The 19,529-nt window shown below is 52.8% G+C and overlaps 1 protein-coding gene across 3 annotated transcripts in view; it reads right to left on the reverse strand.

Annotated features, from left to right (window-relative positions):
- SIPA1L3 (signal induced proliferation associated 1 like 3) overlaps positions 1–19,529 on the reverse strand; it is a 227,363-nt gene that overhangs the window by 90,052 nt on the left and 117,782 nt on the right. For all 3 annotated transcript variants that reach the window (XM_035023460.1, XM_035023459.1, XM_035023461.1), the window contains 2 exons: positions 4,748–6,577; positions 384–514 (listed from right to left, as the gene is read on the reverse strand). In XM_035023460.1, the coding sequence (XP_034879351.1) occupies positions 384–514; positions 4,748–6,269 (1,653 nt within the window). In that variant the 5' untranslated portion in view covers positions 6,270–6,577. The remainder of the gene's footprint in view (positions 1–383; positions 515–4,747; positions 6,578–19,529) is intronic.

The following is a 19,529-nucleotide window of genomic DNA, read 5'->3' on the forward strand; positions in this document are numbered from 1 at the left end:
TGGCTGAGATCCCCCAATTCCTGCCCTGCCCGAGGCTTGCTGCCTTCTCTCTATTCTGCAGGACATCTCAAGATTCTGAAAGAATCCCTTATGGCTCTCCCTTTATTTCTTATGCTAACGAGAGTGAACCTCTTGCACATGTAGCAATCTTGGGCTCTCCAAGGTTCCAATCCTGGCCTGGCCCCTTATTCGTTGATCCTATACAAGTCACTGAATTTCTCTTGAGTCTGAGTTTTCTCTTCTGTAAAATGGAGGGACTTCCAGGACTGCCCTCAGGAGGTTACCGGCTTACGTGAGATGTAAGGGGAAGCACGTGCCCGCAGAACCCGGCGCAGACTAAGGCCTCACAGAGGTGAGCAGCTAACAACGGTGATGCGACCTACCTCGCGGGTCCGGAAGATGATCCTGTACTGGTACTGTGGCCCATGATCCTTGTGGTCCTCCAACTTCTCCCGCTTGATGCTCACCGCCACTGGCCCCAGCTTCTCGTCTACACCAAAGTAATTGGCATGTTCTGAGAGGGAAGAGCGGGGGAGTTCAGAGTAAGCTCTCTGGGAGGGGTGATGCGCCAGGCCCAGGGCAGGTTCTTGTGCGACCCGTGGGATCCTGCTCACACAAACCTCCTGGTCACGGCCACACTTGATAGACCGACTGCAAGACCGGACTGTGCCACCTCTGCCAAGTCACAGAGCCTCAGTTCCCTCATCTGAGAAATGGGGGGCCCTGACGCTACCCATAACTCATTGAGTGGATGTGAGGATGAAATGAAGCTACACATATTAAATGCTCAGTGCAGGGTCTGGCACTGGGTAAGAACCCAGCCTCGCTATGATTATCCCAGATTTGCAAATGTTCATCGTTAGCTTAGCTGCTGACTGGCCCCATGAAGTGGTGAAGATTCTATTCCAGGGAGCTGCTTGCCGGGCTCAGATCCGGGGTCTGCCACTAGGTTGGATGGATGGTCCAGGCCAAGGTGCTCCACAGCATTCTCGTGAGTAAAATGGGATCAGTAAGGATGGACCGGCCTCCCGAAATGGTGGTCAAAACTAAATAGGTTAATAAGCGTGAAGCACTTAGCACAGGGCCGGGGACACAGTAAGCACGAAAGAAATGCTATTATCATCCAAGGGCATGATGTTTGTCAGAGAAAAGGGACCATGATTCAAGCCCCTAGGCATCACCTTTATCCAGCCACGTTTCTATAACACTTAAAGGACACTTAAACTACTCTTCCCTTGCGGTGATGGAACCTTTGAATCACAGAGGAAATCTCTTCTCTTCCCTAAATAACAGCTGTCTCCCCTCTTTCTCTAAACATGTTGCTATTTTATAATCCTTCCAGGCAAACATTTTCTTCCTGATGTATAACCCAAGTATTTCCTGCCTGTGGTAGATAACCCACCAGCAGTCGGTCTTAACCCAAGTCCACGAGGTCAACATCTAACCTTTGCCAGGAATTCCTTCCCATCCCAGTGCTCTGAATATTTAACTGATGGTTCCTGTTCTCACAAGGTGCTCTTAGTGAATCAAAGGCTTATCTAAGGCCCAAATAATGTGTGTTAATTAACGGCACCGGTCAGACCAGCACCTGCACCGGGTTAAGCCATCTCCACAGCTGGTCAGAGAACAGAAGAATTATCTGCTCCACAGATAGCAGCTCATTCCTGAAACAGCTGTACGGGTTGTTTTGTTTTATTTTCCACCAATGCATACCGTAGGCACTCAATAAACAAGGACCAATGAGTAATTTATTTATAAGCTTCCAGGGCTCCAAAGAAGTCCATTTTTGAAAGGAAATGGCTTTTTTTTTTTGAAGCTCCATGATGAGTACTTATTACCTGCCCAATGAAGAACTGTTTTAACGGACAATCTTATATGATCCTCCCCACAGTCTTTCGTGTAGCTATTTCCATGTGTGAGTTGAAAAGAATGTGTGAGTTGAAAAGAACATGTTATCTGTTGGTTAGGTACAAAATTAATAATTATATATAACATAATATATAATTAATAACCCAATCAGGGGCGCCTGGGTGGCTCAGTCGTTAAGCGTCTGCCTTCGGCTCAGGTCATGATCCCGGGGTCCTGGGATCAAGCCCCGCATCGGGTTCCCTGCTCCGCGGGAAGCCTGCTTCTCCCTCTCCCTCTCCCTCTCCCCCTGCTTGTGTTCCCTCTCTCACTGTCTCTCTCTCTCTCTCTGTCAAATACATAAATAAAATCTTAAAAAAAAAAAAATAACCCAATCAAAACCTGATTCTACATTCATATATATAGTAGAATCAGGTTTTGATTGAGTTATTCAAATCCTCTTCAGCCTTATTTTTTTGACTACTAGATCTGTCAATTTCAGAGAGACCGTGTCAGCGTCTCCCACTGATTGTGGATCTGTTCACTTCTCCCTGCAGCCTTGTCAATTTTTAAATACTTATCCCCTAACCCAGGTTGCCAGGTGCATAAAGGTTCACAACTATTCAAGTTTTCTCCAGGTTAGCCACTGCCTGGAACTCCCCCCGCCCATCCTTTTATTTTCAATTTCTGTGTGCTTCTGCTTTGGGGCATGTGATGCTGCTATAATCACCCCAACATTCCTCACATGAGGATACAGAATCCAATGAGTGAAACATGTCACATAGCTAATAAGCTTTGACACAGACATCCCAAACCCTGGGCTGTCTGACTCGCAACAATGGAGCTCCAGAGACTGCACGCACTCTGAATCCCATTGAATGACTTAGTTGACATTTTGTTAGGTTTGACTAGGACACTGGTTTAAAAAAATTTTTTTAACTCGTTGCTGTGGAGTACTAGCTGCCTATCCATTCTATTCTTCCCTTCCTCCTTTTCAAGAAAAATCCCCTACGAGTAGAGAGGGGGGATTTGTCTAGGGGATTTGTCTAGCTAAAAACCTATATTTCCCAGCCTGCCTTGTAGATAGAAGTGGTCAATAAGCAGCTGTGGTTGGATGGGGCTTATGAGAAAGCTCTTTAAAAGGGGCTGACAGGAGATCTTTTTGCCCTTACCCTTTCCTCTTTTTCTTTGTCTGAAACGTGGATGAGACAGCTGGAACTGCAGCAGCCTTCTTGGGCCAGGAGACTACTCTGGGGGCTGGAGGCCATGCGCTAAGGCTGGCATTCCACTGATGCTGAGGAGAAACCATACCAGCCCTGGGTTGCTGACCACCAGACTTCTTTATATTGGAGAAATAAACGTCTATGTCGTTAAAGCCTGTCACTGGCAGTTATAAGCAATTCCAAATCAATACAGTTGTCAACATTTAAAAATGAGGAGAGGGCGCCTGGGTGGCTCAGTTGGTTAAGCGACTGCCTTCGGCTCAGGTCATGATCCTGGGGTCCCAGGATCGAGTCCCGCATCGGGCTCCCTGCTCGGCAGGGAGTCTGCTTCTCCCTCTGACCCTCCTCCCTCTCATGCTCTCTGTCTCTCATTCTCTCTGTCTCAAATAAATAAATAAAATCTTTAAAAAAAAATAAAAAATAAAAATGAGGAGAATCCACATTAAAAAAAAAAAACAAAAATGAACTTAATTTCAGGAGAATCTAGAAAAATTGAAAAGGCTGGCAACAATGGGCTTTCCTGCATTTCCTGCATGCCTACAGTGAGGTGGGGCTGAGCAGGGACTGCCCTTTGCTCAGTCGCTGCCTGGCCCCTTAGCTGCCTGGGTTTGTGGCCTCTGCATTAGGCTATGCTGTCTCCTGCGACTGCCCCACCAGCACTGACGAACCTCGTGACAGAGGAAGCCCATCTCTCCCTGGTGTTAACACCTTCGCAACATCAACAGCTCCACCTTCAAAGGGGATCCAGAACCTGCTGGCTTCTTCCGCCACGCATGGGCTCCCAACTTAGACTTGTCCATCATCACCTCCTGCCTGAACTAGTGCAGCAGCCTCCACCCTGGTTTCCCTGCTTCCCAATCGCCCCACGTCTGTCCCCCAGAGGAAGGCTGTGAACACCCGAGTCGGATCAGGGCCCTCGACTGCTCAGAACTCTCTCGTGGCTCCATCTCACTCAGGGTGCAGGCAAGAGTCCTCATCACCATGACCCACAAAGTCCCACACGATCTGCCCCCATCACCTCTCTGCCTGGGCTCCTTCCACTCTCCTTCAGTCACTCTGTCCCAGCAACACTGGACTCCTTCCTCCTCCTTAGTGTTTCAGGACTATTGTACTTGCTCTTCCCTGTGCCAGAACACTGTCCCCAATCTCCACACAGCTCTGTCCTTCAGCCCAGTACTCAAATGGCACCTACCTAGGAGGCCCTCCCAGGCCATTCCCTATTGAAAATGCAGCCTGTGATCTGGTCACTATTTCCTTCTCCCCTGCTTTACTTTTCTCCATAGCGCTTGCCACCCTAGGACACCTTATATACTTTACACATTAATCTAATTTTATTGCCTTCCCCCCACTTAAGTGCTAGGAAGACAAGATCTTAGTTTTAAGCTGCTCAATACTGTATCCCCAGGCTCTAGAAAGGGCCTGGCCCATAGCTGAACCCAGCACACAGATGCTAAATAATGCCTATCGTCTCCTGCGGCTCGAGGCTTTGGCGAGTTCATCCCTGTGTGAGGCACCAAGCTAAGCGCTGGATGAGGCTCCGCTCACTGCATCCTCAGCACCGCGTCCCCCCCCCCCCCCCCCCCCCGCGCTGCATCCTCGGGGCCTGGCACACAGGGAAGGCACGCGCAGCGGGAGCCCCGGGGACAAGCTGCGGCCCGCCAGCCCGCGCGCCCCTTCACCTCTGCCCACGAAGTGGTCCTGGTAGTAGCGGGCGCCCAGGTCCACGTGCTCGATGCTGTACTGCCGCGGGCGGCTCTGCGTCCTCTGCTGCTCCTTGGGCACCTCCAGCACCGAGATGCTGGCGTTGGTGCGGTGGGCGCTGAGCGCGGGCTCGGCGGCGCGGCCCTCGCCGCCGCCGCCGCCGCCGCCGCCCGGGGAGCCCACGGCCGCCCGCGAGAAGCTCACGTTGCGCTCGCACTCGCCGCCGATCTCGTTGCGGAAGTGCGGGCAGCTGAGCAGCAGGTCGTTGCTGTTGTCGTCGCCCAGGTCCTGCTCCAGGTTCTCCTTGCAGTTCAGGTCCTCCGTGCTGGGGAAGGCGGCGTCCAGGCCGCCCAGGCCGTGCGCCCGCGACGCCGAGAGGGCCGCCGTGGCGGACGCGGCCGAGGCGCCCGTGGTGGTGTTGCGCCGCTGCGCCGTGGCCACCCTGTTGGCGGCCGCCTCGTTGAGGTCGAACAGCATGCTCTGCACGTCGAAGTGGGCGAAGCTCTTCTGGCAGACCCACGGGCGGCCGGCCTCCGGGGCGCTCCGGCCCTCCTCGGCCTCCCCCGGCGCCCGGCCCGCCTCGCCGTCCGCCCTCCCGCTCCTCAGCTTCCGAAAGATGGACGAGTCCGTGGCGTCCCCGCCGCCCAGGCCGCGCGCCGGCTTCTTCCGGGCCTTCTCCTTCTCCTTGGCGGGCTGGAGCCCCAGCAGGCTGTCCTTGGCGGGCTGGCCGTTGCGGGGGTCCGCCTTGGCGCCGCCGCTGCCCCCCGGGACGTGGGCGCCGGGGCCGGCGGGGAGCAGCGCGCGGAGGTTCCGGGCGCCCGCGGCCTCGGGCTGCTCGCTGCGGAACTCGTTGAGAAGGTCGAAGAAGCTCTGCTCGGGCAGGCCCTGCACGTCGATGGAGGACGTGCTCCCGTACTCCCGGAAGAGGGGCAGGGCCGCCGCGTGCCGGGGCCCCCGAGGCTCGCCCGTGTCCTCCACGTCGCACTCGCTCAGGGTGATCTCGCTGCTGCTGCGGTGCCGCAGGGGGAGGAAGGCCCTGCCAGGGGACCGGGGCCACCCGTCCTGGAATTCCACGTCTTTGGACCTCCTCCTGGAGAGTCGGGGGAAGGCTTTGGGCCCCGAGGGAGCCACGGCGCTGACGGGGGGCTGTCCGTTCGGCATGCTCCTCATGGAATGGGCCACCTTTGCGGCCTTCGCGCCGTCTGCGTCCTGTGAGGGGCTTGGGTTGTTCTGCTCTCTCAGCGCCTCCCGCTTGGGCGGCCAGTCGGCCACTCTTGCGCGCACCCCCATCTTGGGCACTGCAGGGGTGGTGGGACTGGGGCGGGTGGCGGCACTGACTGGGCTCTCACCGATGGGCTGGGGCATGCCTCCGTTCTGGACCCAGAATCCCATGGGAGCGTAGTCCCCTGTGTGTGGCCCCGGGAGGAGGTCGGCCCCCCTGGCCCCACAACTGGCTGCCAGGTCCACACCATCACTGGGGATGGGCCGATAGGTGGTCATAGTCCACGGGCACTGGAGTGCTACTGGCCCCCGTGAGCTGTGGAGTGACTTTATGGGGTCCCCTGGCCCTCAGCCATTGTTCAGGACCACCAGTCCCAGGATGAAGGATGCTGGCCCCTGAAGCCTGACGGGAAGGTTGTGAGCCTGTGGAGTCCAGTTCTCCACCATCGCTGTGGACAACTGAGCCAGGACAACCTCAGGAGGCAGGTGCGGTCCTGGGGTTTCCAGTATGAGTGGCTCAGCGGGACAGAGCAGGCAGCAGATGTGGGTGCGGGTCAGCAGGCTGCTGGGCTGTCCTCCCTGCCATGCTGAAAAAGGAGAGAAGGCAAAGGTGAGATGTGATGTTATTGTTCCCAGAGAAAGACTTTTTCTGTGTGGCAGCTTTATGCTCATTTAAAAAAACCTGTTTATTATGGAAATTTTCAAACATACTCAAAGCAAAGAAGAGCAGGATGAGCACCCCACCAGCTTCAACAACAGTTAACGATTCCCGATTCATCTACCCACCCACTCCTACACTTTTATTTGACAGAATATTTTAGAATATATCCTAGGTATCAGCTCATTTCACCTGTAAAAACTTAAGCTTATATATCTAGCAGTTAAGGCCATTCAAAATTAACCGCAATACCTTTATCACATCCATCTAGATTATCAAGAATTCTTTAATATCATGTAATACCCCATATCTGCATTACATTTCCCCCATTGTCTCAAAGGTGTCTTTTAGAGTTGGTTTGTTTAAATCAGGATCCAAAACAAGATCCCTACTCTACTTTGGCAGGTATATTTTCTAAGTCTCTTCTATAATGTCTCCCCCATGCCCATCACCTTTATTGTGACGCTATTCACTTGTGGAAGGAATGAGGTCACTCGTCCCATGTAGTTTTCCACTTTCAGCATCTGGCTGCCTTTTCCCTTGTGGTGTCATTAAACACATTCCTCTGCCCCCTGTGAGTCCTGCAGGTAGAGGCTGGGCTGCTGTCTATCTGTCCTGCAGTCTGCCTGACCAGCCACCCCACCAAAAAGGAAGTAAAAATGACAGATGAGTCACCATGATTACTGGTAGATTTGGGGGAGGGGATGTCTCTAGAACTCTATGTGATTAATAGATACCATGAGCCAGTAAATCAGCTCCTGTTACTTCTTTGCTGAGATCTCCCCAGTGGCTCCTTAATGCGTTAGAATAAAATCCAAATTCTTCTGCTGGCCCACAAGCCCCACAGGCTCTGGCCCCTGCCAGTCTCCCTGAGGCCTCTCCCCATCCCTGCCTAAGATCCCATCACACTGGCCCTCTTTTCTGTTCTGCTGACATACCAAACCCCACCCAGGATATCTGGATATGCTTCCGCTGGTTCTTCACCAAGCTGGCTCCCTTGCATGATGTCCACTCTTCAATGAAGCCTTCCCTATGAAGAGAAGCCCACCAATGACTAATGGTGCTTTCTGAGTAAGGGGAAGGCCATGTGTGTGTGTGTGTGTGGGGGCATTTCCTAACTCATGCCCATAGTTACGGAACAAGCGGGCAGAGAGAGAACCAGGGGGCAGCACGAAGCAGATTCATGGAGCAAAACAGTGAGGCGAGCCTGTACATCTGAGAAAGTAAGAATCAGAAGGGAGGAGTGGGGAGCAAGAGTGCACTCCTCTTCCTAGCTCCCAAGGGAGCATCTTCCTAAAGATGTTGCAGGCAGGCACACAGGGGAGGGGGCAGAGAAGGGGGGGCAGGGGTAGGCCCCAGGGCCAGGTTGGTTAAGGGAGACAGAAGCAAGGGCAGGTGAGTGGGACAGCAGAGGCATTTCTTTCTTTCTTTCTTTTTTTTTTTTAAGATTTTATTTATTTGAGGGCGAAAAAGCACGAGCGGGGGGAAGGGCAGAGGGAGAAGCAGACTCCCCGCTGAGCAGGGAGTCCAGGACCGTGGGATCATGACCTGAGCCCAAGGCAGGCGCCTAACCGACTGAGCCGCCCCAGCACCCCAGCAGAGGCATTTCTATAGAGGCAGGTGGACTTCAGCTCCGGCGACCAAGCTTTGCGGGGATGTGGATGCCAGGGCATTGGATTTTTAAGTAGAAATCAGAAATCTTGAACTGTATGCAACTTTTCCCAGGTTGAAAAACAAAAACAACAGCAGCAACGACAACCAACTACCATGTGGAGAAGACTTCTACAAGGATTTTCAAGAAACTGCTAACAGTCTGGGAAGGGGAAGTAGGCTTCTTTCCCCCACTCCCAGCCCCTCTCCTGCTGTACTCTGCTCCTTAGTACTTCTCAATATACTCACTTCTTTCTCTTATTTATTCCTGATCCCCACCCCATGAGAAGGTGAGATACTGCTGTATCCCCAGGATCTAAATGTGTCTTGAAAGTAGGGGAAGGAAGGAGCCTTACTTTTCATTGTACACCACTGGCTACCTTTGGAATTGCTTGCATGTACTTCTGGCCGATAAAGAAATACTTAAGAACACTACCAACAAAAACCAAGTAAGGGTCAACAAAATAAGTATGTGGGCTAAATTGGGGCAGGGGATGCTGCTCTGTGACCTCTGGTGATGGGTCAGCGCAGCAGCTTCGCCAGAGAGGAGTGCCCCTATACTCTGTGGGGCCCTGGATCCCAGGCCAAACTGGGGGGTGCAGCTTGGCCAGGGGCACCCCTGGGCCACCCTGGGAGAGCACGGAGGATCAGCCCTCTGAGGCCACACTGGGGCTGGCTGGGAAAACCAGCGGCCCAGATGCGACCCTGACTTGCTTATGCAAGCACCTCCCGACAGATGGGCTCTGCTGATGGCATTTTGTTTCCAGCTCAGTCAGAAACCCCCATCTGTTTTGCTCTCTTCTGTGAAAACACACAGATGTTCCTGAGGCCCCAGTGTCTTTCCACAGATCCCTTCCAGGAGCAGGTGTAGCCAAGTCGCCCTGTGCTACTAAGAGGCTGAGTGATACCCACAGCCTCTGTGGGATTCGGGGACTGCTGCACACTGGTCCCTTTCCAGCTGCAGGTTGTCCAGCTCCCCGCTCCCAAGAGCACCCCCATCTTCCTGATGCGGAAGCCCCTATTCTGAGGGCCAGACTGCCTGGGTTCAGATCCTAGTAGGCCACGGGCTGATTACTAACACCGTGACTCAGTTTCAATCTGTAAAATGGGCAGAATACCGCCTATGTCCTGGCCACTCCTATCACTGTGGTTCTCTCCTTCCTGTTTCTTCTCCCTGCCCCCAATTACAGAAGCACAGCCAGGGGTGGGCTCGGCGGCTGAGTGGTGTCCGCGTGGATCTCTCTGCACAAGTGTCTTCTCGCCAGTGTTCCTTGGCTCCTGCCTCTTCTCTACGCCGGCTCCTCCGGCCTCCTGGTGATCGGTCAGCCCCTGATAAATTCTGCTTCTGCCCAAGACTGTCAAGAGTGGCTTCTGCTGCTGGCAACAGAGGACCTGGACTCATGCACAGTGCTGTGGACAAGGAAGGCAGCTGGGGATGGTGGACGGGGAAACATGGGGGGGCGGAAGCACAAGGAGAAGCGAGGGGCGGTGGGAGAGTCAGGTGGGAGGCCTGTGGCTGCAGGCAACAGAGTCCCATCCGCTGGTGGCTCGGGCAGTAAAGACCTCTCATTATCCTGTGTCACAAGGAGGCCACCAGATACGGTGCCTCCACTCTTGGTACATGGGAATGATGTCAGGCGCTTTCTCTGCCCCCACCCCATTCTCCTCTGCGTCCCTCAGTATGCTGCTGGCTTACACCTTTGGCTTTTGGCCTCAGAGGAGCGAGCTGGCAGCCACAGCGACACTTCGCACTGAATCATGGGCGAGGGGGGGAAAGAAAGGGGTGACGTACGACTGTTCTTACTTCTTACCCATCTGACCCTAGTCAGGAAGGAGGATGTTTGCCAGAACATTCCCCCTACACTTCAACAGACTTTCTTTGATGCCTAATTGGCCAGAATGTGGTCACATATGGCCATTCCAGGTGCAAGGAAAGCTGGGAAGGCTGAGAATCTGGGATTATCCCGATTGCCCTTAGGCTGGTGAGGACTTGGGGAGCCGGCCACACTGGCTCCCTAAAAACGTCAGGGTCTGTTAGAGGAGCAGGCACCCAATAGCGTATCTGTGTAAATGCTACCAGACTGTCACTTGTAAAGAAGCTGGGGAAGTCTGAGCTGAGAGGGTGCTCCCTTATCAGGCCCCCAAAGCCTAGAGGCTGGAACAGCAGACATGCAGGCGAGTGCTACAGCCGCAATGTTCTGGCTCCGAAGGGCCTTGCTCTTCTGTGAAGGAGCCACGATGTCTGCCAGAACCTCCCATGGCAGAGTAGAAGGAAAAAACATAAGCCTTCCAGTGGTAGACACTTGTGGTTTGCTTCCCTGGCCTCTATGACTCTTTTTTCCAAGAACAGCCCAGATTTCCCTTTGGGAACCTGCCTTCTCTGACTCCCACCCAGTGGGCTAGAGGAGGAGCTCCTTCTTGAGTTCAGGAACTAACCATGTAATTGGATCAGAACCAGTGAAATCATTGCCAAGAGTCCTAGGGCTGAAGGCTGTGCTTTTCCCTCTTACCCTGAGTCTGAGCGGATGTGAGGGATGGAATCACTGCAGCCATCTTGTGACCATGAGGGAAGAACCATTTGTGAAAGGGGCTGAAATAGGGGGGACTTGGGGGCTGTAGTCATCACTTTAGTCTGAGTTAAGGTGGACCTGAAGCCACCACTATTCTACTTCCCACCACTAGATGTTTTAGTTATATAACAAAACAACATCTGTAACAGCAGCTACCATGAATGTGATCCTTCTATGGTCCAGGTCCCTCTCTAAGCACTTTACATTTATTATCTCCCTTAATTCCACAGCAACTCTGTGAAGTAGATATTATCTCCATTTTAACATAAGGAAACTGAAGTGGGCAGATGAAGTAATGTGCCCAAGGCCAGATGGCCACGAGGTGGCAGAGTTGCAAATGATCCAGAAGCTTCATTCCTGAAGTCAGGCGGTCCTGAGTTCAAGCACCAGCCCTCCAGGTTGCCCAGTGGGCAAAGTCCCGGACCTCCAATCCTCCTTTTCCTCACTGGTGACACACTGTAAAATATCTCCAGATCCAACTGGTCCTCTGAGTTCCAGGCTCTGGTAGCCACCTGCTTACTTGACATCACGTATGTACGTCAACATGCATTGCAAACTAACCATTCCCACCCCGAACTCTTGATCTCTCCCCACCCACAAAACTTGTTCCTTCTCAGAAATCGTCAGGGCAGGGGCGCCTGGGTGGCTCAGATGGTTAAGCGTCTGCCTTCGGCTCAGGTCATGATCTCAGGGTCCTGGGATTGAGTCCCGCATCGGGCTTCCTGCTCCTTGGGAGCCTGCTTCTCCCTCTGCTTCTCTCTCTCTCTCATGAATAAATAAATAAAATCTTAAAAAAAAAAAAAAAAAGAAAAGAAATCGTCAGGGTAGGCTAAGTTATGCCACAGTAACAGAGGACCCCAAGTACCAGGGGCTTACACAACAAAGGTGTGTTTCTTAGTCATTCTGCATGTCCCAACACGGGTGGGCCAAGGGCCTTCTCATGCCTGCTTTACTCCCAGTCGACAGAGCCGTTCTTCCAAGAGACCCAGCTAATTTCACAGGTACATGGCTAAACCACATAACAGCCTCCCTGTTCCCTCTGCTTCTGCTCCCCCCTAAGTGCCCTCTTCCATGCAGCAGGATTCAATATTCACATTTGAATCTTAGTATAAATCCAAATCTTAGGATAAAATTCAAAATCCTCACCTTGGCCCTCAAGGCTCCTTTCCTCTTCTCCTTGCTCTGGGAGCCCAGGCCACAATGTCCTTCTTTCAGTTCCACTTATTGTTTATCCTCCCTGTTGCCTCAGGGCCTTTGCACAGGCCATTCCCATTGCCCTTACCTAGATAGTTCTTTCTCAAGAGTCAGGACAAACATTACTTTCTCCACATGCCTTTCCCTTCTCAGGAACCTTGTTCAATCCCCAACCTGAGCTCTCAGAGCACTCTCGGAGCATTTCTCTTTGGGGTTACCTGCATCAATGTATGTATGTAAATCACCACGTAATGAACTGTTAGCCGTATGTAAGGTTTATGAGGCACTGGAGTCTTTATTACTGCCTGCATCTCCAGCACAGGCCTGACACACAGTATGTGTGGAGAGAGAAATGAGTGGAGGGATAACAACCTCGCTCAGACCAGGAAGAGCACTGGCTCAGTTGGGGTCTGTGACTTGAGGGTAAATGGCGCTTGCTTGGTGACCCAGTGTGTCTGCCCCGGGAAGAAGCATGTTCAGGAAGCTGAAAGTAATACGTGGAGTGTGTGTGTGTGTGCGCGTGTGTTCATACAACAGACACCTATCACGTTCTTAAAAATCATTTAGTCCAAAGGATTCATTCGGTCGAAAGAGCACTAAAACCTTATTCTTTTACTGAACACTGAGCAGGCGTGTATAACTCACTCATTTCACAAACGCCAAGCACCTAAAATCCACTCATTTATTCAAAAGATTTCTCAAGCACCTACTACATTGTTTGGTAGATGGAGCTACAGCCCTGAGCAGGACAGACCACACTCCCCTCTGGTGAACTTACTTCAGGAGAGGGAAGCCACAGAAATAAGTCAACCGAGACGGAAAACAAGGTAACTTCAAAGGGTGATGAGCAGTTTAAACGACTAAAACATTGTGACAGGGTAGGGCTAGGGGCTGCTCTCAATGGGGGGTGGTTGGGAGGGCTGGTTGTGGGGTGCCATCTGATCCCGAGAGAGGGCACCTGCCATGCACCAGGTATGCTGATGAACGAGGCTGACACGCATGGGCAGGAAAGCGGGAAGTGGCCAGTGTACAAGGCCCTGTGGGCTCGTCCAAGGCAGTAGTTCTCTCCCCGACTGGCCATGAGAGGCACCGGGGGAGCTTTGTAAAAATACGGGTGTTCATACTCCACCCCCAGAGAGTCTGAATCAGCTGGTATGGCCTGGGGACCAGGCCTGAGAGCCTTTCAAAAGCCCTCCAGCTGATTCTAATATGCGGTCAGGGCTGAGGACAGAGGAACAGAGAGCAAAGAAAGGAGGGCCCGGCACCAAGCCCTGCTCAGCCAGTGCTCTGGCCCGCACAGAGGGGCAGGAGAGCAGGTGTCCCTGAGGCCCCGGCAGGGGCTGTGGTCTAGGGAGGAGCAGGTGGTCCACAGCGTTGGAGGCTGCTGAGAGGGTCACATATGATGACAATTACTGGTCTGAAGGGCACTAGGGACCACAGTAGGAGGTATTTCAGGGGACTGCTGCTCTGGGATGCGTTGTCCCCCTGGTCCTCCCTGCCAGTGTGGCCGGCTTACCCTGCCTCCTCCTTCCTAACTTCCTCCCATACCCCAGACACAATGGCTCCCCTCCTCCCTTTGCTGAGCTCCCAGGGGTCTGCACACACCCTGTGCTATAGGAGTTAGCTCACTGGATTTTTTTTTTTTTTTTAAAGATTTTGCTTATTTATTTGACAGAGAGAGACACAGCGAGAGAGGGAACACAAGCAGGGGGAGTGGGAGAGGGAGAAGCAGGCTTCCCGCAGAGCAGGGAGCCTGATGCGGGGCTCGATCCCAGGACCCTGAGATTATGACTGAGCCGAAGACAGACGCTTAACGACTAAGCCACCCAGGCGCCACCAGCTCACTGGATTTGTAAGCCTCTGAGTAGCTTTGGTCCTCCTTGGACTTTGAGCAGCTCCAAGTCTGCAGGGGACTAGGGTCTACCACATGTGTTCCTGCCACACAGGCAGGGTAGGGGGTGATGATGTAGAGGTAATGGTAATACACACACATAGCATGTATGAACGTGTGCTGTAATAACCTCATAAAGCAGGGACTTCTGGCATGTCCATTTTACAGATGAGGCAAAGGTCACGTGGCCACGTCACACGGCAGGCAGATAGGTGGAGCAGCGAGGATCCCAAATCTCCTCAGTTTGGCTCCCACACTTTTGCCACTACACTGTAAATGAGAGGTGGGAGCCCAGATGAGCGTGTTGTGTGAATAGGCAAATGATGTAAATATCTTCAAAGATCAATTCATAAGGACAAAACTCTAGAAAGTCAGCAACAGCTCAGCAGATTTCAGGTTAAGGATCTGTTTTCTAGGGACGCCTGGATGGCTCAGTTGGTTAAGCATCTGCCTTCGGCTCAGGTCATGATCCCAGGGTCCCGGGATCGAGCCCCGCTTCGGGCTCCTTGCTCAGCTGGGAGCCTGCTTCTCTCTCTCCCTGACAAATAAATAAATAAAATCTTAAAAGAATCTGTTTTCTCCCCTCTACTGGAAATTCAAGCATACACAGGACCCCTGTAGAGCTCCCCGAAGAAACAAAATGGTTGGAACTTCCAGACATCTCATTAGGAAGCCCCGAGGCAGAGACTGCTCCATCAGCCCAAAACACGAGGTGCAAGGCCCTGAGCATGGCCACCCAGCTGCATACTACTCCGATCTGATTTTTACTCTCAATGCTTCTGACACCAGATGTGTGGGTTTTCCACACGAAGCAATTCTCCAGATCTCTGCAGACACTGACGGGGTGTCCCACAATTTAATTCAATCCCGACCCTAACTGCCTGGAGTTAGTCCAGATGCCACACAGGTTGGAGGGCTCAGTTCCACCAGACTTGCCCCACACTTCAGATGCTAATCACAAGTGGTGGGTCCCCAGGTTACCCACACATCTGTCTGACTTGGCTACAAACTGGGGTTCCCACAACGCCCTCCTCAGCCTCGGTGATTGACTGTAACAGCTCACAGAACTGAGAGAGATACTTTTCCTACAATTACTGGTTTCTTATAAAAGATACAAATCAACAGTCAGATGAAGTGATACTCAAGATGAAGTCCACAAGGGTCTCGAGTCCCATGGAATTTGAGGTGCACCACCCTCCCAGCACGTGGAAGCACTCACCAACCTAGAAGCTTTCTGAACTCTATCCTTTAGGGTTTTATGGAGGCTGCATTATGCGGGCATGATTGATTAAATCACTGGCCACTGGCGACTCTGGCAATGTCCAGCCCCCACCTCCTCTCCAGAGGTCAGGGGGGTGGGGCTGAAAGTTCCAGCCCTCTAATCACAGGGCTGGTTTCCCTGGCAACCAACCCATATCCCAAAGCTATCCAGGAGTCCACCAAGAATCACCTCATTAGCATAAACTCAGGTACCGCTGAAAGGGGCTTATCCTAAAGAACAAAAAAGGCTCCTATGAACCACATCACTCAGAAAATTCCAAGGGTTTTTAGAAGCTCTTGAGGCCGTGAACTGGGGACGAAGACCAAATATATGTATTTTTATTTGCACTTTCGTATTTAAGGTCAAAGAACCCAGAAAATGGATGTTTCTAATTGAAATCTTATAGCCATTCCACTCAAACTGGCAAGGGTCCCCAGGGTCTGAGTTCCCGAAAGGCCAGTTCTCTTCAAAGTGTGTAAATCAAGTAGAGCTTCTTTCCCTTCCTTGGGGGAGTGGGGAGAAAGAATTGTAATTATGCTCTGAAGTATCAGGTGTGCAACTATTTTATTTTAATCCAGCAATTCCATTTCTAGGAATCTGTCCCTCAGATATTCACACCAGTGCACATGGCAACTCAGGTGCACGGTGGTTCTGCTGTGGGGGCATTCACACTGCCACACTATTGTAATATGGAAGTGGTGGGAAGAGCCAAACAGCTCATCGGCAGAGGATGGGCTAAATGCGTCTGGCTGTCTCTACTCCAGGGATGCAATGCAGCGGTAATAAACAGCGAGCTAGAGGTAAGGCCATGTGTCCTGCGTGTAAGAGGCCCACGTGGCCTGAAGCGAATGGGTATAGCTCACACTTAGGCTCACTGTGTACCAGGCTAAAGTGCTTTCCACACGTTAACTCATTTCATCCTCACGAAACCCTGTGATGGAGGGGCAATCACCAGCCTCAATTTTTTTTTTTTTTAAGATTTTATTTATTTATTTGGGGCGCCTGGGTGGCTCAGTCGTTAAGCGTCTGCCTTCGGCTCCGGTCATGGTCCCAGGGTCCTGGGATCGAGCCCCGCAGTGGGCTCCCTGCTCCGCGGGAAGCCTGCTTCTCCCTCTCCCACTCCCTCTGCTTGTGTTCCCTCTCTCGTTGTGTCTGTCAAATAAATAAAAAAATCTTAAAAAAAAAAAAAAAGATTTATTTATTTATTTGACAGAGAGAGACACAGCGAGAGAGGGAACACAAGCAGGGGGAATGGGAGAGGGAGAAGGGGTGAAGCAGACTCCCCGCTGAGCAGGGAGCCCGATGCGGGGTTCGATCCTGAGCCGAGGGCAGACGCTTTACGACTGAGCCACCCAAGCGCCCCCACCGGCCTCATTTTAAAGCCAACGCAACTGAGTCCAGAGAGGCAGAGTAACTTGCCCAAGGTCACTCAGCAGGAGAGCAGTGGCACTGGGATTTGAACCCAGTGGAGGAGGGAGAAGCAGGGAGGGAGAAGCAGGCTTCCCGCCGAGCAGGGAGCCCGATGTGGGGCTTGATCCCAGGACCCTGGGGTCATGACCTGAGCAGAAGGCAGACGCTTAATGACTGAGCCACCCAGGCGCCCCTCTGTGCTTGTATTCTTACAAACATGTAAGTTCAAGGCCCTCCCGGGGCCCCCTATGAGGCCTGCCCCAAATTCACATCCTGGAGAGGAGCCCCGTGAACAGGGTTTGCACACTTTCTTCCAGACCTTTCTCTGTGTCAACTGCACAGGGCAGGGGCATCTCGGGCTTTAAGTTTTCAGCTGTGAAAGTGAGCCTGTGAGAGGAAACATGGGCAGAGGGAAAGCCACCCCCTGGAAAGCCCTGACCGTCCAGAAAGCAGAGTTAGAACAGATGAGTCCCACATCGGGCTCCCTGCTCCTTGGGAGCCTGCTTCTCCCTCTGCCCCTCTCTCTCTGTCTCTCATGAATAAATAAATAAAATCTTAAAAAAAAAAAGAACAGATGAGCCGCCTCAGTCGAGCATCGGCGAGGCCCCGGGAGTCCGAAAACTTCTCATCTTTCCAAGTGGAGATTCCTCCGTGGCCTGGCAAGCTGCTCACACCCAGACCCACAGAGGGAAGGAAGGGGCACCCCATCTTGTGTCCACATGCTCCTCAGGGAAACAGAGGCGGCATTTAAATGCTTCAACAGCAATCTGGCCTTCTTTGTTTTAGTCTGCGAGCCAGTACGGTAGGAGTTACGTGGGTTAAATGCTTGTATAATTATGTGCTTATATAGAGAGATGAATTTAAAAATAATAAACAAGCTTCATAGTTTGCTTTTCTGACTTATTATCAGATCTTGGAGATTTCCTGATGCGGCAGCTGTCGCCTGGGGGTTAGAAGCCAAGATGACTCAGGTTCAATTCCCAGCTTGGCCACTTAATTACCTGGACCTTGGGCAGGTCACTTGGATGGTTTTCCCATCTGTAAAATGAGATAATAACAGCACTTCACTCCTAGGGATGTCATGAGGTAAAAAGACTGTAGAGACTTCGAATGTCCCTGGCACACAGGGATTTACAAGTATTAGCTATTAACGTTTTACTTATATAATAATAAAAACGAAACCTCAAGCAAACAGAGCCAAATGTGGCCTTGGCATGAACCCTGGCTGCTCTGGGCTCAGGAGCCGGGTCGCCCAGGGTGGCCTGCTTTGAACTAGAGAAGCTGGGCCAGCCCCCCTCCTTCCTGGAGGCCCAGAGCCAGGGCCACAGGGAGATGCCCCTTCTGAGCCCCTGGGGGGTCGGGTGGGTGAGACTAGAGAGTGTTGCTACCTCCCCCGAAGCGCATGTGGAGCAGGCATCTTGTTCCGATTGTGGGCACAGTCCTACTCACTTCAAATGAGACTTTGAAATGCAAAATTACAAAAGGATGCCTCTTGGAGTATGGGCACACGTGCCAGGCCCACCCAGGAGCTACAGAAAAGCTTGTGCCCTCGGATGATGTGACTGAGCTGCGCTGGCTGGGGGCTGGATGAGGGGTCTGTGGTCGGGGACGCCCCTTCGGGGGAGACGTCATCAGCACACAACCACGGCTCCAAGTGGCCGCCTGGCCCTACAGGGATCTCCCCAGCCCTAGCCAGGCCCGCGGTCAAGCCACATGCGCTGGTGTAGCCGTGCCATTGACTTTGATACTGAAACTTTTTGATAAACAGCTGCTGCCTGGAACCCTGAGAGTCCCCACTATCACTGCATGGGGGCAACGCTGCGGGGTCCGCTCCCATGGCTGTTGCTGCCCCAGGCTGGAGTGGTGGCGAAATGTTTAGTATGTCCCCCCGACGGGCTCACTCCTGTGACCAGGCCAAGCCTCCTTCAGAAGATGCTGTCTTGTCAGCATGGAGCCTGACTTGCAAACTAATCCCAGCTAAACTGCCACCGAAACCTGCTAAGATCACATCTGCTGGGCTCGGAGATTAAATCAATATTTGACAATCTTGATTAAATAACAGCCAGGGAATCCTTGTCAAAGAACATCTGTTGAAGTCCTGGTCTTTCCAGCCTGTTCTTGGGGGCCGGCCGGGGGCATCTCTGGCTCTGCTTCTCCTCACCTGAGGAGCTTTTGGAGGGAGGGGGAGGGGGAAGACACAGAAACAGAAAGGCTCCCTGTGGTGCGAGGGGAGGGGAGTAACCCTTGCTATTCTGGGGGGCACCATCTGCCAGCAGTAATCACCATACCTGCCCCTGACCCCCGCGGCTGCTGAGGGCCAGTCCCCAGCCAGGGTGGAGTGCTTGCCACAGAACCGGGCTCCTGATGGTCCACTGTGGCAGTGTTCTTGTCACCTCCATTTCAAAATGGTGAAACTGAGCTTCTGAGAGGGGCCACTGCTTGCCCCAAGGTCACAGAGAGAATGAGAGGAGGAACAGGGCTTCTGGACGTGGCTCTGGCTGACTCCGGGGTCTTGAGAGACAAGTTGGCAAAAGTAAGAGCAAAAACTGGCACTTATGCCACCAGGAGCCCAGACTGGAGGCCTGTTCCAATGGTCCCGGTCCCGAAGCTACACGTGGGGTGGCCCCACTGAGAAGCACTGGCCTTACACTTGGCCCTACTCAGCCCATGCAGCGTCCCAGGGTGAGGGCCCTACTGTTCTCCCCAGTTTACAGAAGGGAACACTGAGACTCAGAGGGGCAAGCTACCCGTGAGGTAAAAGGCACGGGGAGGACTGGAACCAGGAGGGTGACTACGGCCACCAGAACCACTGTCATTTCTAAAAAGCAGGGACAGGGCGCCTGGGTGGCTCTGTGGGTTAAGCGTCTGCCTTCAGCTCAGGTCATGATCCCAGGGTCCTGGGATC

This window comes from Mirounga leonina, unplaced genomic scaffold, assembly GCF_011800145.1.
Source record: "Mirounga leonina isolate KUSES-001 unplaced genomic scaffold, KU_Mleo_1.0 Mir_177, whole genome shotgun sequence".
Classification (NCBI taxonomy): Eukaryota; Metazoa; Chordata; class Mammalia; order Carnivora; family Phocidae; genus Mirounga; species Mirounga leonina.